The sequence below is a fragment of the Styela clava genome, chromosome 1 (genome assembly GCF_964204865.1).
Source record: "Styela clava chromosome 1, kaStyClav1.hap1.2, whole genome shotgun sequence".
Lineage (NCBI taxonomy): Eukaryota > Metazoa > Chordata > Ascidiacea > Stolidobranchia > Styelidae > Styela > Styela clava.
Genome location: NC_135250.1, coordinates 14,815,211 through 14,833,626, shown reverse-complemented (window position 1 = coordinate 14,833,626; position 18,416 = coordinate 14,815,211). Strand labels below are relative to the sequence as shown.

At 33.6% G+C, this 18,416-nt stretch overlaps 2 protein-coding genes across 2 annotated transcripts in view; both read left to right on the top strand.

The window, feature by feature from the left end:
- Positions 1 to 18,416, top strand: part of LOC120348237 (lupus La protein homolog) — a 57,356-nt gene that overhangs the window by 14,209 nt on the left and 24,731 nt on the right. The gene's annotated exons all lie outside the window — the stretch shown is intronic.
- Positions 632 to 18,381, top strand: LOC120339308 (uncharacterized). Its single transcript, XM_039407402.2, has 20 exons — positions 632 to 695; positions 1,087 to 1,176; positions 1,452 to 1,574; positions 3,508 to 3,678; positions 4,052 to 4,128; positions 5,665 to 5,784; positions 6,007 to 6,104; positions 6,874 to 7,030; positions 7,541 to 7,672; positions 8,425 to 8,547; positions 8,679 to 8,764; positions 9,431 to 9,616; positions 11,349 to 11,501; positions 11,578 to 11,704; positions 12,796 to 12,924; positions 13,858 to 14,077; positions 14,525 to 14,743; positions 15,372 to 15,511; positions 15,592 to 15,712; positions 16,551 to 18,381. Exons 1-20 carry the CDS (start codon positions 675 to 677, stop codon positions 17,640 to 17,642), a joined length of 3,585 nt encoding a protein of 1,194 aa, XP_039263336.2. The 5' UTR covers positions 632 to 674; the 3' UTR covers positions 17,643 to 18,381.

The following is an 18,416-nucleotide window of genomic DNA, read 5'->3' as shown; positions in this document are numbered from 1 at the left end:
CACCCAAATTGTGGCTGTGCCATCAATTGCCGGACTTTGAGAGGTTCTGGCGCTGAGTTAAACATGGATATATGTAATTTAGTAATCTGTGAACGTTTAGGATGCCTTGACTTACGGTGAAACATTGTCAGAACGTCAGGTCAGCCCACTCTCGTTCTGTCGTTTGACGCTAGCCCAAACTCGCGGGATGCCAGCACACACTCGTGTGACGCTAGCCTACACTCTGACACTCGTGTGAAGCTAGCCCACACTCGTTTTTGTCAGGCCATACTAGGGGTAACTGGGCCGTGCTTGGTATTGTATTTGCGTTGTGTATATCAGATATGGTCTCTATGTTGTCAGAGTCACCAAGTTTTTATGTAATAACAGTTATAAAGTCAGTAAAATAGTTGGTTAACCCCTTGACGTCAGGCTGAATGTGGGCTGGAGTAATTTTGGTCTTATCATTGATATCTCTTAATGTGACGGCTGCGCCGTAGGTTACTGTAATATTCAATCCAAAAACAACAAATTTTCAATGCTCAATTTAATCAAACTAAATTATTTTTGACATATTTGCGATTAATAATTTTAAAATTTTGATTTGACTGATGAATTGACCAAAATCTAATTCTAAAATTTGATCCTCAAGGTAATACATTTTGGTCACTAGCAATAGGCGTAAAGTGAAAAAAATGGATGCAGGATTTTTCAGGGTAAGCCTCAATCATTTCATCGTTAAATAAATCTAAAATGTTGAGTTTCAATTGAACTATCTCATTTTCAACCTCAGCTTTCTGCATTTGGTCATTCTCACTCATTTCACTGTTTTTCACATTTACGTTAGTTGGTTCTCTATTTTTTGATTTATAAGATCGGATCTACTTTCTTAGATATGTTTTAACTTATAGGTTAAGTTATTACATAAGATTATTAACATAATTGGGGATGGTCAATTTAGAATATTGAATCCGCAAAATTCAAAGCATCTGTTTCCTACTTTGTTATAATTGGTATTCGTATTATAAGCTTGCACAAATTATAAATAGGATTAAATTAGTCAAATTATAGATTGGATATTTTAGCTTTCACATTTCATTTCTTTAGGGCACCAGTGCCGAGCAAGATAATCGTTTTGCCAACAAGCAAAAAAAATTGTTGAAATCGATGAAATTTGCAGACGGTTTGGAGAGCAAGGTAACATTTCATTTTTTTTTATAGGGATTGCTGGATTGGCACTTTCAATAACCTTCGAATCGAATTCTTAAATATTGAGGCATATTTGCTGTTATTATTTCTGTAGGATAATATTTCATTCATTTTTTATAAGTATTACATGGTTAAAATACTTAACTATTGCAGTATTGTATCAGGATGTATTTATATATTTTCATCAAATGTAAATTTATTGTAGTTCACCGTGTTTCTAGCGTTTTTGTTTTTAAAGTTGAGATCAGCCATGTTTCATTCAGATTGATATGAACAAGATCAATGTGGAAACAATTAAACCTTGGATTACGAAGACAATTACTGAAATGCTTGGCTTTGAAGATGATGTCGTCATTGAATATGTTTTTAATCACCTGGAGGAAAGAGTATGAAAGTTTTTATTTATTTGAGTAAAATTCATTTCATTTTTTTGAAATTCTCTTTCCTTACATATATTTTTCAGCATTGTGACTAGAGATGGGCAATGTAGGATAATTTACTATTATAGAATAGTTAAATCGAATCTAGAATACCGAATCCTAATCTATTTTCATACTTATTCAAAGAGTGGGAATTTCCACATTGCTAGATTTTGATGTTAAAAAATTTTAAATGTATTACTATAAATGTATTATTCATTTGGACATTTGATTTCATTTGATATTAAACAGGCATTTCCCAGGACAATAAATTTTATGAATATTACAATATATTTTGCCTTCCAATTGTTCCAAATGTATGTTATCCCTAAATACTGATATTCTAAATCAAGGCACGCTTTGAACACTTTAATAGTAAGCAGTTAAATACAAAAATAGATATGAAACATCGTTAAATCATTATTAATGTTAGGTCTGCCGAGTGTACTACAACATACCCACTGAGAATTACATATAAGCAGGACCAGCTTGTTGCCACTGCAACCTATGCACCCATTGTAAAATATTAAATTGAAGCGCTATCAATTAAAATCAACTTTTAATTCTGTGCGAGCAAGACTCGTGGAACCAAGTTTTTGTAAACACGATTTCGTACTTAGTTATTAGGTAATAACATCCAAAGACTCAATACGTCACTATCTCTGCCAGATGCGACAACTTTTTTTAAATTTATTGGCGACTAAAATACTACAAACACCCGATCAAATGTGCGTCTATCTTGAACGATAGAAACTGACCGAAAAATATGTAATCTTTTGAGAGTGAAATTCAAATGTGACAGATTTTCTCGTTTTGCGATATAACTTTGTATTTTGAAAAAAGGATGTAATAAAATTATTCGTAAATGATATTTGATGTAAATTAATCGCAAGTAATGTTATAACATTCAACGCTTTTGGTTCTGGTTCACATGCATTATTTTTTGAGAAAACTCGCAGGTCGCAAAAAATCATTTAATATAAAATGAAGCAAGGCACGTCTGTATCCAAATAAAGATTGTTGCAATCAGATTATCGGAATATCGCCAGTAAGTCGGCACAAATAATTAATAATAGTATACGCTAGCTAGATAGCAAAGCAGAAAAACGCAAAAATGGTGCAATAACGAGTCTTTGCCGTGAGGTGTACTTCGCCGACTTCGTGTCTTGAATATGCCGATTGAGATTACAGTGTCTGATGTTTACCGATTTCACGGGTTTATTGCGAGCAGACGCTGGAGAGGCGGAAACCGAATTTTGTTATCGGATCCTGCTGGATTTGAATACTTTGGGCTTTGAATCCTCCGGATTCGGTATTCTATATTGCCCATCCCTAATTGTGACACGTCCAGATTGAGCCGAAACAAAATCAAGTTTTGCATGATAGTCATGAGATACATATCCTAATCGCCTCATAAAGGATGATTATATTGGCGGTATGTTTGTCAAGAACCTAATCAAATGAAAGATTAGGAATATCTCTTTGTTTTCAAATTTTAATAACATTATTTTTATGAGGACAGTATCGGTAAAGGCTTTTGCTAGTGATGCACACACAAATGCAAATATTCACTGCAGAGATATTACAGATTCACTGTATGAACGGCGATTAACGAAAACTGATGGGAAGGCGTGCTATTGTTCTTTCACAATATTTTCTGATCGGAAAGTATTAATGCACCGACCCCAGAAAATTGGGTCTGAACATTGTCTTATTAGTTACAAAGTATGCCATATGTACATTTCTGCACATGCTGATTTTTTATTAAAATGGTTAGAAAATTGGGTCTGAACATTGTCTTATTAGTTACAAAGTATGCCATATGTACAGTTCTACACATGCTGATTTTTTATTAGAATGGTTATCTATATAGTTCATGTTTATTTTTTGTTTGTATTAGTATCCTGACCCAAAGAATCTTCAAATAAATCTCACTGGATTTTTGAACGCCAAGAATTCTAGACTTTTCCTTGGACAATTGTGGCCGCTTCTTACATCAGCACAAGAAAGTGCTACTGGTATCCCTTTGTCTTTTATGGAACAAAAGAAAGAAGAGATAAAACTTCGCCAGGTATGTGAATATTAAATAGGACAATATCTCGAACCTCTCGTATACGACTATTAAAACAACTAATTTACTCCTAATTAATTTGATGTGTAATAAGATCGAGGTGCTAATCTTGGATTGGATCAGGCATCAAGAAGGCTGGCTTAAAACATAATTGTTTTCCTGAACAATATATTATAGATATGATTATGCGAGGCTAATCCCGGCAAAAACCATGTTATGTTCTTGTAAAATTAAGGGGTGGTTTTTATCTAATACTTCTCAAATATTGTGTGCCTTAGTCCTGAAAAGGGCAATTAGTTTAAATGCTGTGTGCACTATATGCATAACTTCTGATGCTTTGGCTAACTAATATTTTGGCTTCATCATTCAACAGGCTGAAGCGGAAAAGATAGCTGCCTTAATAAAGGCTTCGGAGAAAAAGGATAAAGAGAAAAAAAGAAAAACTAAGAGGTAAGTACAGAGTTGAATTAAACATCTCACAGTATGATATCTTGTGGTTTTTATATCGGGGGGTGTATGTTTAATAATTCTAAGAATTTCGATACAATATATTTATTAGTGAGTGGTTTTTAAGTTTTGCGAAAAATTATTATGTGTTCACTATGCGCAATATCTAAAAAAAATTAGCGTAACAAGGGTCCTTACAAGTGATCGTTTTCAAATGCAGTAAACCTGAAATTAATCGGAAATTTTTTTGAGAAATATATTGGATATCTTTTATTTATTCTATACAAGTGTATTTTATGCAACGCATGTGAGATGACGATTTGAAACTCAACTTTCAATTTCTGTCTGTGATGAGGATTAGTTGAAAGGTTTCGTTTTTTGAAGTGGTAACATGGTGGCAAACTGTAACATTGTGCCTGTAAAAATATTTCAGCAAATTTGGTTCATGTCAATCATACATTAACTTTAATTTATTCACACTTCAAAAAATCTATCCGTATTACTGGACTGAAATTAACTTTCCATTCCTGGGCGACTGTCTGTTCTACATGACACAAGAAATTCGATTGTCATTTTATAATCTAATATATTATGTTATAATTTAAAACATTATTATAGAGGTAATAAGCGTCTTTTACGGATTACTAATATGAGATATCTTTTTCTGATTTTCTAAATAAGATCAACTATATCAGGGGTGGGCACAATTTTTTAGTATAAGAGCCGCATGCTGCAAGTCAGAACTTTAAAAAAGGGACGGAGAAATTGTGAATTTCTTAATATTATCAAAATACCATGAACAGAAAGGAAATTCACACAAGAGTCTAATAACAATAAATAGATAAACAAGGCAGCTATGCTCAAATATATGCACAGTTTGAGCTCATTTAATATGTGTTTCCTTATAGCTGATTTACAAGGGTAGTCTTGTAAAGAAGTTTTCATGATTCGTTCCATGGTGCCATTTAACATTGCTGACTTTATTCTGACTTAGTAGCTTATGGCAGATTATGCACAAAGGTTTATTCTCCTGACTGGTGAATGCGTATTCTTCTTCCCATTCTGACTTGACAACTCTGTTTTCATCTTCGTACTTTTTTAATTGAGGACATATCGCACAGTAACTTAGACTAACCGCAATTAAGCTGCAATACCGCCGCCGCATCAATAAACATTGACCATTGTAAAGATTTGCTGACTTGACTGACTTGAATTCAACGCTACATCGATTTTCATACTAAAACATAATTTGTTTTAATCATTGACGAAAACTTCTTTACGACTGTTAATAAATTAAAAGAGTTTATATTAAAGTTTTTCTCTTAGTTGAAATTTGGATAATAATTTATGTTAGCGAGAAGAGCCGCACAAAAAGTCTGGCGAGTCGCGGTGTGCCCACCCCTGAACTATATCATGATGTACACTCAACTGATTCGGATCTGAAAATATTGAAATCGAAGCGTGGTTTTATTTTTGATTAGCTTCCAACTGAATACTACCGAGTGCCAATATGACAAATCATAGTTTCATGTATTGCAGATCTCGTAGTAGGTCCAGATCAAGAAGTCGTTCCAGATCAAGAGACCGGCATCGTTCCAGAAGAAGTAGGAGATCAAAGTCTCCACAGAAAGGCAAAAAATCAGATAAATATAAAGAAAAGTGAGATTTTGTCCTACTTTTGGAAAGTGATTGGATCTGTATCAGTAATATCATGTCTTCATTAACAAATATTATTTGAAAAATTACAATGTAAAGTAGATCTTCACTGGGAAGTAATGAGACAATGCTCATTTATCCGATGCTTGATAGTTCCGTTGGGCCTTATAGTTATACATATTCCAAAAACTTATTTTTTGTTCATTCATGTTAATGTATCATTAGATCAACTGAGAGTAAGCAAAAGGACAAACAGGAAAATGATTCTAAAGATAAGAAAGAAGATGAGGTAGAAAAAGTAGATAAATCTGATGCGGCAGGAGGTATTTTAATTTTGATTTGACCAAATACAGTGTTTTTTGCTTTAAAACTACCTATTATCAATGACTAATTGGACATCTGAATCAGGCTGTGTAAATTTAACCTGCTCACATAGAGTATTTACCTTATAATCATTTCAGAATTTTGATCAATTGTGTAGAAATTTGGTACTATTTTTTTAAATCAGAAATTTGGTACTATTTTTTTAAATCAATCCTGGAATGTTGTTTATGTGATATTTGCATCCGTACTACTTGGCTTAGTTATTGGATATCTTTTTCCATAATTAGTGACAAGCTGAGTGACTTTGTGACCCCCTGGCCTGGCGTTAGCCATTCTTGTCATATACATTAAATGAAATAATTACTGGTAAATAAGAAAAATTAAATAAAAATCGATTAAATGATAGGAAATAAATGAGTACCGAAGACTGAAGTGAAGCGGTCTGACCCACAACAGGACAAGAGTGCATTTTGCAGCTGTTTTTTGTTTTCGTCTTAATTTTATCTTTAGTGTAATGGTTGATGGTCTTATGCTCTGTGTATTGCTATAAAAATATAAATTTAATTTTAATACTGTATGTATTAAAATGTGATTAGCCAGTCACCTAGAAAGAAAAAAAACTTGAAAACACATTTCTTTACTTTCACTCTGGTTCTGGGGTCAATTTAAATATTTCTTATGTGTGTAGAATTCTGCTTTGTAGGTTTAAAATTTTGCTGAAACATTGTAGCTATTTATTAGAAATTTAATTGTTATTGAATAACACAGAAGTATATTTCCAAGTTGGAGAAGAAAGGAAGGATTCAACAGAAAATACTGGTGATATAAAGCAGGAGAAAGGAGATGAAGAGGAGAAGATGGAAACAGATAATCATGAACAACCTTCGACTGAAAATACCATTTCTACTGAAAATGGTGACAAGAGGTTTGTTTTGTTCAATGTTTAATAATGGTTTATTGATTCTCAAATTTATCAGACGATTACTCTATTATGTCACGATTGCATTGTGAGTGTTACTAAATTAGTATTTTATAATCTAACTTTGCCTTTATTTGGATTTACTTTGCTAATTATTTCTGTTTAATAAATTTGTAGTTCAGCGAACTGACTGAGTGATAGATTCTATGTTTTTAGTAATTAATGTGTCTGGAGGATCTATTATAATAAAAAAGTCGCATACAATTACATATCTTCCAAGTATTTGATATTCGATTTGAAAAAAATATATTCAATTTGATTCTGAATTCAGCAAAAATTCCCGGTGTTACTAAAGTGACAAAGGGTTATGTTATGCCTAAGTGTTATGAAACATCATTAGAATTTCGTAATAGGGTTAATTTAGCATGATTCTGCTTTCTAATTTATTCCTATTTTCTTTCTTCAATGCTATAAGTTTGATCACAAGTGATATTTACATATTTTTGGATGTATTAGTGAAGATGTAAAGAAAGAAGATGAGACCAAAGAAGAAAAAGATGAAGCTACTGAAGAAACCAGTGAGAAGAAAGAGGATACTGAGAAAAAGCCTGATGATGCAGAAGTGTCACAAAGCAAAAAACAATCCAGGTGTTGAATTTTTTGATCTAATAAAGGTAAATCTTGTGTAATAATATTTGTAAAATGTGAACCTCTAGGTGCCTCTTTTTTCCCCAAGTCTTTTTAGGGAACCTAGTTTATCAATGATTCAGTGGAGTAAACTTGTCATTCCAAGTCAAAACACTTCATCCAAAGTTTGTTGTTTACATATTAAGTACTTTGTAAGTGAATCATAGTACCATAGGTTTCAATATGGACCCTTGGAGCTCCACGCACCCATCAAGCATCATAAAAACCTGTTTTTCACATCTACCCTTATTTACATTGGGATTTCTCTTATTTTATTTCTTGCAAAATTACCAAACTGATATTGTCAAATGTATACAATAGTATTTTACAATCAATGATATTGAAAGTTGCGCCCATGTAAAGCAACTGAACCAATACCAATTCAGATGTATTTTCTACATCTCGTAGGAGTAGTTAGGGCTTGCATTTATTCACCAATTATTCGCAATTTCTGGCATTTCACATACCTCCCATGAGATAATTAAAACATCATCAGAATATTCTTTACTTCATCTGATAAGTTACAGTCGTTATAGGCTACTAAGGAAAGTAATCAATGAATAGTTGTGTGACTAAGATAGATGTACAGGATGTCATGGGTAGAATAGAATGTGCTGATTATTTTACTATCTTAGTTTCGTATACTTCAATGATGGGCATAAAAATACATTTTTTTAAATAGAACTTTATAATAACATACTCAATTTTCACAGGAGTGAGCCCCGGAACAGAAAATCACGTTCTCGGTCCCGATCCCGTCCTCGTCGTTCCTATTCCAGACGATCAAGATCGCGAGATTATGACAGGTCGAGATATCGCAGGTCTTACCATCAAAGGTATTTATTGTTTTACTAATAAATTGCATTTGTTGTTATTCTGTAATATTTCATCGTGAATAGGCTATATTTCCTAATTTATAAAATATCACTTATTTTGAAGATAAAAATAAGAACAATTTTTATTGAAGCTCAAGTCGCTCATACGTGAGGGATAGAAGACGTAATTCAGTAGAAAGACGACGATCTCGTTCCAGAGAAAGGCAAAGAGAGGATGGTAATCTTTTATTCAATTCCTCCTTTTGCTGGTATCACTATTGTTCAATACTATAGTTATCTCATTTATAGACATACACACAATTCCTTGTCTAGGCATTTTTATCTTCGCTTTTCACTTCTGGAGCTGTGATTTTGGTTTTTGATGATGATTTAACTTCCAAATATTATAACTCCTTAGATTTGTTGTTGAGTACTGTATTCATACTTCCTCAATCTTCTATAATGTGTATTTTTTCTGCTATGTAACTCTGGCTGCAAATTGAATATGGAGTAAAACTTTAGTAGAGACATATTTGAAATTGAATGTTTCGATACTTGTGTTTTTTCAGTAGTATATCAATGAGTATTTCGAACAATTCATTCCAAGAATATTATAATCGGATTTTTTATTCCACCTTAGATATTGTATTGAGTCTTATCAAGAAGTCAAGAACCGAACATTAGAAATGCTTCAATTTAATTTCACAGAGTATAAAGATGGCATATTATAATCAGATATATTTCTTGTATACCTTGTTTCTGTAAATTATGCAAGCAATACAGATTGAAAATAAAATCTTTGTATTTGCCTGTGTTCATAAGTAGATAGATACCAGTTCCATCTGAAAGTAATATTATATCGGATGCCTTTCCTGAACGCTAAATTCATTAATTCATTCGATAGAATCCCGGAGACGTCAGAGAAAGAGAACTGCCTCTTCTTCATCATCATCCAGTTCGAGATCATCTTCAGCCGAAAAGAAAGATTCTAGCAGGACATTGGACTCTGGTGGAAAGAAGGTTGATGAAGTGAAAGAGAAAACCGAAGACTTAACGAGTGAAAAAGGCGAAAACCAGGCTGCTACTGTCGGTATGCAATTTTTTTGCTCAATATGCAGAATTGTCTCAGTTCTAAAAAGTTTTTTTATCAAGTACATATCAGGGATGTTGAGCCAGAGACAGTCTTGAGATATTTAGATTGGGAGTCGGGTCAGGGGCAGAGTTGTCCAAAACGAATCAAATATTCGAATGTATTCGAATATCAAAGTATTTGAATACCTTTTTGGCTGAATTGCGAATAATAGCCACTTTTCGCCGTAAACACAGTGTTTCGTTTTCGCGAGAATCTTCAAACGAACTTTGTCACTTATTGTAATGACGATAAAATAAAATCGGCACTCTGATTGTTTATATTCTGTGTGATCTTGCGTCGCATATTGTTGCGACACATTTGCACAGTTGCGTGGTGGATATTGCTGCCATTCCCATATAAGGCTTCTAATTTACACATTTATTTCCATTACGTAAAAATTATTTAATGTTGAAATTGTTATGATACCCAAGTGATTGTCGCACATCGGAAAAACAAGTCGATTTATTAGGAAAAATAATTCATACTTTTTCCCGCTTTTTGGCAAATAATTTTGATGACTATAGTTAAAAGTTTCGACTTTTCACTAGGATGATTTTCTGTTACGCAAAATATTCATATCCATGATCGATATCAGCATATAAAATCATTATGCCCTTATTGCCCTATTAATTTAATTTTGTTCAACGTAACTCATGGTTGCGGGCAATCTGTGGACATATAATGTGTCGTAAACTGCCCGGTTATGATCAATTTCTGATTCGTATTTTCGTATTCACAAAATACCAAAAGTATTATTACTTTAAAATATCAAGGCTATCTGTACGATTATTATTAATTTTTGATTCCTATTTTCGTATTTACAAAATAATAAAAGTATTTTTATTCCAAAATACAACGGCGTTTTCCGGACTTAAAGTGTGTGGTGAAGTGCCCGAATATAATTAATTTTTGATTCGTATTTTCGCATTTACAAAATAACTAGTATCATTACTTCAAAATACAACGGCGATCTGTGGACTTAAAATGTGTGGTAAAGTGCTTAAATATAATTAATTTTTTATTAGTATTATCGAACTCCATAAAAAAATTGTCACAGGTCTGAAAATAATTATACTTTATTCCGCTTATTGGCAAATAATTTGGATAATGGTCGGTATTGGAAAGTATGGACTTTTTACTACGATAAACCATGACCGATACCAATATTTTACATATCTTGCCGTATAATTTTATTTTGTTAAAATAACTCATGGTTGCGTTGACTTGGAAGAAATAAAAGCATTATTATTCTAAAATATATATCAAAGTAATCTGCCAACATTAGAAATATAGCCAGTTATTCCATTGTTTATTGTCTGCTAATTCCTTCACACACTATAGATAAGCTTCTTTTACTTGATTTTATTGTCGAATGTATTCAAAATTTCATATTCAATAATAATATTTTCTAATGTATTCGAGATAGTGAACTATTCGGTATTGCCATCCCTGAGCAGGGGTTGTATTTTTTAACTCACATGAGTTGAGTGTAGGTGTCAGAACTTTGAATCACTTCAAAATGCATTGTAAGGCTAATTTACGGTAGTTACAGAAACTGAAAAAAGTCGACCAAACGTATAAAAAAACATGTTTCTGTATTCAAAAATTAGGTCCCACACTCAATGTTTGATGTTGTTCGACAGCTTGATGTTTATGTCCATTTTTTCATATCTCAATCTTGTATCCTTAGACAAAGACGCAGAGAATGTGAATGATGGAAAAGCTGAAAATGAGGAATCACAAAAAGAAATTGACACCGAAACTAACAAATCGAATGAAAATGATAATAAAGATTCACTACAGAAACGACGCCAGTATAGAGCTAGAAAAACTCAATCTTCAGGTATTGTGTGGTACATATTTATTTAGCAATTCAATTTTTTGACTAACAAACTAAACTTTTTCCCATACGCCAACAGAAGACTCATCTAGTTCATCTGAGGAAGAAGCATCTAAACCGCCACCAAGAAAGAGATCCCCTTCACCATCCAGAAGACATAGACGCAGAACAAGATCTCGAAGCCGGGAAAGATCTCCACCAAGAAGGTACTAGAATTTTTTTTTATCAGAATATTACTTCTTTCACTCGGACAGGGTATGAGCATCCACTGATACCTAACGATATGCGAGGATCTTCTAAATAGAAGAATTGAATATGAAAGTTTCTCAAACTCTGGCGCTAAACATAATACTAATGAGAATTACATATGATGACATTTTAATGTGATACGTCTCATTATAATGCAACAAACTCACCTTATTAAAATTTGGTTTTGGCATGTTTTATTGAGTTTTTTAGTAGGTTCTGGGCACATTTCCTAATTTGTATTGTTTTATATCATAAAATATACCAATCAAAAAAGTGAATCAACAATTTGACGCATAACACCTGAAGGCCTTCAACGGAAGACCAGTTTATCGTGGAACATGGTTAAAAATCACTGCACTAGAGGATAAATTGATCCATGAGTTTACCCTATGAATTTATTATTCAAATTAAAGTTATTTTTAAGTAGTTCAATACGGCAATTCGCGGAGTAATTTGTAAGCTTGCAAAGATACATTAATCTTTAAAACAGTTCAGATTGTACATACCGTATTCCAAATGTTTGGATATTATGCTACGGAGTATGGTATAGTATAGATATTCAAGTACAAATTTTCAATGTTACTCAAAGTAATTTGGAGCCCAGGGAATTGGAATGTTTGCCAAGAAATCATAGACAGTCATAGTTCTCCAAATCGCCCTGAGAAGAGTGAAAACATTACTTGAAACGATATAATGAAACTCAAAACAGCAAAAATGAGTCAATATTTCAACCATTTTTAAAATTTGCTTAGGAGAGAGCAGTATTGAGGTTCATTCTTATGGTTGCTTCCATATTTTTACTGCTGTTTGCTCAGCATTTTGAGAATTACGCTGGGCGCTGGGGTCATAATTTGCTACCGGCCAAGTGTTGTTCATCTGCATCACAGAAGCTAATGTTATGTATGCAGTCTTGATTTTGTTATTATTCGAGTGGCTACAGGCAAACTTTCTCTTTAATGTTGTCCAAATTGAATGTTGATTCACCATGATTTGCATGACTGTTTTCATATAATAACTGACAGTAAAGTTTTTTTAAACTGATTTCAAGATACATGGATCACCATCGTAGAAGAGATTACCATTATTCCAGGGAACGTCGCTACTCTCCGGTAAGGCCTCGATACCGTAGATCACCTTTTGACAGATCACGAGAGAGAAACAGGAGCAGATCGCCAAGGTATGGCTATAATAGTTTTTTGGAATTTAGCAGCAAAATGTTCTAATAAAAATTTACCACTGCAGTGATGTACTCGGATTTGTGAATGACGTTAGGAATATGTTGGTTGCATTATGCATATGACATTAGCATTTGCCATATAGAGGTGTTGACTATTTGAAATAATGTGTCCACTGCTGTAGAATCTTCTTTCTATATTTTTTTCATATGAGTCACAGATATTAAGCATTGTTTGCACTAGTGTTGGGGAGCTGGTTCGAATTCACAATGGCTTTGGCTCCATAGCTGGCCATAGATGTTTATTGGTATGAAGACTACCTTGAAACATCAGCTCAAATGCAGTGTTTTTAAGAGTTTCAAATTTTAAAATTAAACTTCAAGCATATAATGAATATTAAAAATTTAAAGCTAAAATGATAGATTTTATTATTTGTATGAGGTATCAGAAAATTCGAAGTGTAAGAAAATAATCAGATAGTTAGGAGCTGGAGTTGCTAAAATTTCTGGTGGCTTCAGCTCCATCAAACGTCATTGCCCCAGCTTTGGCTCCCAGCCCTTGTCATGGTTCATTGTTCAGTGTTCACAATACCCATTATAGGTTTTGCATATTTGTAAATATGTTTGGTGATAGTCTCATGTAAATATGGTGAAATTTAATCTTATAATTATTGAATACTGGCAATTTAATATTAACTGCGTGATATGCTTTATTGAATATTTAGCTTGTCAAGTTTGCTCAGTGCAACTTCACTAAAAAGCTAACACAACAAGACTCATAGCAGGCATGTTGTTGTGAGTCTACCTGCTCTGCTTTGGAGATGTCAGTCTTTATGATTTTTTATTTTATTCATGTGACCTTACCAATCGATTCCAATGAAATTACTAGATTTTGAAGGTTTTCGATATATCTAATTTTTGTTATATCATGTTAAGGATGCATAGTTCAGCAAGTGCCAGGAGACGTTCTCATGAGAGAATGAGAGTAAATTCTGAACGTAGCCGATCACGAAGATCTGAAGAACGTCGTAGGTCTAGAAAAGAATCTGATAGAAAAGAATCAAGATCAGACAAAGATGATTTGTCTTCAGAAAATGATCAAAAAATGAAAAAGGGAGTAGAGGCAAGAAAAACTTCTGAACATGATCGAAGCGAGGTAATGAATATAACTGAAATGAAGTTAAAACATTGAAAAATATATAATCAGTGTTTTAGAGGTTTGGTATAATAAGTAATTTAGGAGTTTTCCTTGTGTCAATTATTTCTGTTTGGAATGCAAACTAATGTAGTTTACTCTAATAATTTGACGTAAGAGCATATAGCCATGTACTTCTTTGTTGAAGTTCCTGCATCGTAAATAGAAAATTATAAGAGCATCGGTGCCTTGCAGCGCTCATTTTGACAACCACTGGCATAGAGTAAGAATGTTTTATAGCAAATTGAAATCGTAGAATATGTTTTAACAGAATTTTACATTCCAAGTTTCATTATGGAATTTGTAAATTATCATCAATATTACATCTCTCTTTCATTTCACACTACGCTCGTTTGTTGTTATTGATCCACTCGACTATTTGTTCACTGTGACTTTCAATTTTGTTAGTCATCTGATTCACCAAGTGACAAGGATGAAGAAGTGTCGAGGAAGCTTAAAAAGGCAGAGAAAAAAATGAAAAGAAAGGAAAAGAAAATGAAAAAGAAGAGAAAGAAGAATAAAAAAGAAAAGAAGAAGCATTCCAAGAGAAAGAAAGCAAGCCAAGAAAAAGAAGAACTGAGTGATGACGAAACGACTTCCAAGAAGTATAAAAGTCCGAAAGCAAAGGTAACAATTTGATGATTAAATCATAGATGTTGATAAAATTTATTTATTTTTTCACAGACAAAATATCTGACTTCTAAAAATAACCAGTACAGGCTTTGCAGTGATGAAAAATATTTGGTACAAAGAGGTTAATTGGGCGCTCTAGTAGTATGTGCACCAAGATATCGGACACAGAACGTAGTATGTGTACCAGGTTAGGGTCAAGACATAATTTTATTCTAATTTTTCTTATCGTACTTCCCGTCATATTTGTACCTGAAATTATGGCCTAATCCTAACCTGGTACACATACTACGTTCCGGTGTCCACCATCTTGGTTCACATACTACATGAGTATCATTAATTGGGCTATTTGTGAATCATTTCAATAGAGGACTGCTGTATCATATTAGTCTGCAAATGGATTTGGTGTCACATTAGAAACTTGTCTCAGATGCCTGACAAATTTCTTATCCAACATTCTTATTTAGTTAAATAACCTGTAAATATGTATATGTTTAATTGGTGTGTCATTTCTATATTTAATCAGTCATACAAATGTCTTTTAACCAAACATGACAAGTTTTGCCTGTCATATGGAATACAGACTGTACATTGCATTACGATGCAATTTATTTTTTTGGCAAAGCCTGTACGAAAAGAAGAAAGTTCTGAGGAAATGTCAAGTGGAGAGGAGGAAAAATCAGTTGAAAGAGAACAACAAGATGCTTCATCGCCTTCTCACGGAGAAGAAAAGTCTGTTCCAACTAAATCATCCAAAGTCAGAGTGTGAGTGTCCCCCAGTTTGCAGTTTTTGTACACAAATTTTTATTGGGGGTGTCAGTCAAACAGCATATTTTGATTTACAGTCAAAGCAAGAAAGTACCTGAACCTTCCGATGAAAGTAGTGATGAGAAGTCATCACCAATCATGGACAAAAAAGTAAAACCGGTTAAACCAACTAAAAAGGCGAAAGAAGTTAATGTAAAGGTTGGTTTTTTTGTACTGTTGTCTGATTGAATATTCTCTGTTGCCTTCAGCATATTCTTACCGATACAGTGAGCCTCATGTTTCTTTCACAATAATATCATGATAATCAAATGACATCATAGAAAATAATAAATGAATAACTCATCAAAACTACCTCAACTTTAACATTAACTGTATCTGATTTGCTCTGAGATCATTTCACTGACTTTTACACAACGGGTTTCTTACGGGTGTTCGATGAATCCAGTTTCTGTTTGAATCTTATTCTTCAGTTTCTGTTTGAATCTCATTCTATCCATAAGCTTTGATATAATTTTCTTAGTTATTTAAGCTTATACAATTAACTTCTTGGCTCTCATATTAAGGGCAGATCTCGGTGAGACTATGGTTGCTAGCATGCAGGTTTAAAATTTTTCATCATTCAAATTTAGGTGCATTTGAGTTTGTTAAGTTGTCCATATTTCAATCTAACGTACCAAGACTCGATGTAGGAACTTTGTAACAGTTTTCCAACTAGGTGAAATTGGTGATAAATTGAAAAGTATGAAAAATGTGAAAATGCAATCTCAATTACTTAATTAATCTTAGCAAGTTTGATATTGCCCCAATCAAAATGTCGGAAGATTCAACGTTTCACAAGCCTGGTTCAATCTCAGAATTTATCTTTATTTGACAGCTTTTTTCATTGTCTTTCAAATTAACTATCAAACTTTTTCAAATGTTCAACTCCTTTTTTAATTGTTTGTGAATTTTCGTCATTCATTTGTTGGTAGATGTACTGATACCATGTCATGAAATATGTCTGTGACTCAAATTTAATTCTTACCTTGTATTTCAGAATACTGTGAGAGAACGACCAAAAGATGAACAACGTAAACCTACTGAAAGTGATGAAGAGTCTTCAGAATACGAGGAAGAAGTCAAGCCTGTTCCTGTAAGAACAAGAAAGGAATCAAGCTCATCTGATGATAGTGAAAAAGAAAGAGAAAAAAAGAAATACCTGAAAATAAATGTGGCGAAGAGGCAGAAAGAGGCAAGACCTAGTGAGGTTACTCAGGAACGTGGAAGAAAGAAGTACTCTGATTCTGATTTGAAAAGTCAACATCAAAAACTGAAGGCACGAAAGCGTTCTAATGAAGTTATGTCAAAACAACCGTCAAAAAGAAAGACTAAAGTATCTTCCAGCAGCGAGAAGAGTAGCGAAGAAGAGGAAGGCGAAAAGGCGAAATCAGCTGTAAATCAAAATACTGCTCAGAGCACAGGATCATCTGAATCTGAGTCTTATTCTGAAAATGGAAGGCAACAAGTAAAAGAAAAGATGGTTGTTCAGGAACAGAAGAGGAAAAAAAGTCGTAAAGAAACAACACCATCCGAATCTTCAGAGTCTGGTAGTGATGAAGATGATTCTTCCGAGTCGGAAAGTAGGGAAAAAAAACATATTTCTGTGAGAGAAAGAGGGAATCGCAAACAAGTAATTTCCAAACCCCCTGTGAGAGTTCGTAAGAAGCCTGCACAACGCTCGCCATCCACCTCTTCTTCTGAAGAAGAGGAAGCATCACCAAAAGCAGTGAAGAGATCTTCAGGAAGTCCAAGAAATGTTAGGCGTTCAGTGTTGGACAAACAGGCTCACAAGAAGGAGCAGAGAAAAACGCCATCTCCACCTGCTAAAGTGCGAAAATTAAAGCATCCTTCATCCTTGGCGTCTGCTGCACATTCCAGAAAAAAGCAGTACAAGAGCAGTTCCTCTTCTGAAGATAGTCCTCAGCCTAAAAATCAATCAAAAGTCACACCTGCTAAAAAAAGTCGTAGGAAACAAGAGCCTGTTACAGAGTCGTCATCCCAAAGTAGTAGTGAGGATGATTCAGAACCCCCTGTTGATGAAAAGAAATTAAGGCGTAAGGCATTAGCAACTTTGCACAGAAGACGCTAGGGGTGATTCTTTACCTATGACATTTCTGTTGTTTTGTTGCTCGTTTTAAGGAAGGCAATTTGTTAAAAGCATTATTGAACGTCAACTCCAGAAACTTGAGTTGATGATAAGTGCATGCTAGTAAAACTTTCTTTGTTATTCTCCTGACCCTTACAACGTAGTGCTTCAGTCAGTCCTTGTTTCATGGGTTTAGAACTAGTTTTTCTAAATCATAATGTAATAGGAATCGTTATAGAAGATGCTGTTTTGGCAATTTGACTTAGGGAAGCTGTTTCAGCATGAGTGCTGAGTGGATTTTTTTTTATTAACCACTTGAAGTCTAGGATTCTCTATCATGACTGCCATATGTCTGAACCAAATTCCAACGTCAAAAGTTATCTCCCGTTTTTAGACTCGATTCTTGTATGATAGCTATGTACTTTTCATATCCTTCATTCATAAGATTATTAGAAATGATATGAAATGTAAAGATGATATATCTGTCGATTCCAATATATTGGCTGTCGTTTGCAATTCTGTCACCAGTGACCTGTGCTCCCTTATGTGTTATTGGATGAAAGTTTGGATTTTGATGAACATTAAAACTGTATCCAGAGTTAAAGTAAACCTAACCATCCTTATAAGCTACAAGTTCGACGTCTCCAGTAATCATGCCCCTGGGTTGCAACATCAAACATTTTAACATGTTTTTATTTTTGTTTGAGGTGTGAAAGGAGAAATTACAAATTTGTGACAAAAATATTGGTGTGTAGTTATTTTATCTTCATTGATTAC

Bases quoted from the DNA above. Each gene is read 5' to 3' on its own strand.
- LOC120339308 (XM_039407402.2), top strand. From the start codon at position 675: ATGGATGCAGGATTTTTCAGG. The intron at 1,177-1,451 runs GTAACATTTCAT...TGTTTCATTCAG, and splicing joins CAGACGGTTTGGAGAGCAAG to ATTGATATGAACAAGATCAA. The intron at 11,705-12,795 runs GTACTAGAATTT...ACTGATTTCAAG, and splicing joins GAAAGATCTCCACCAAGAAG to ATACATGGATCACCATCGTA.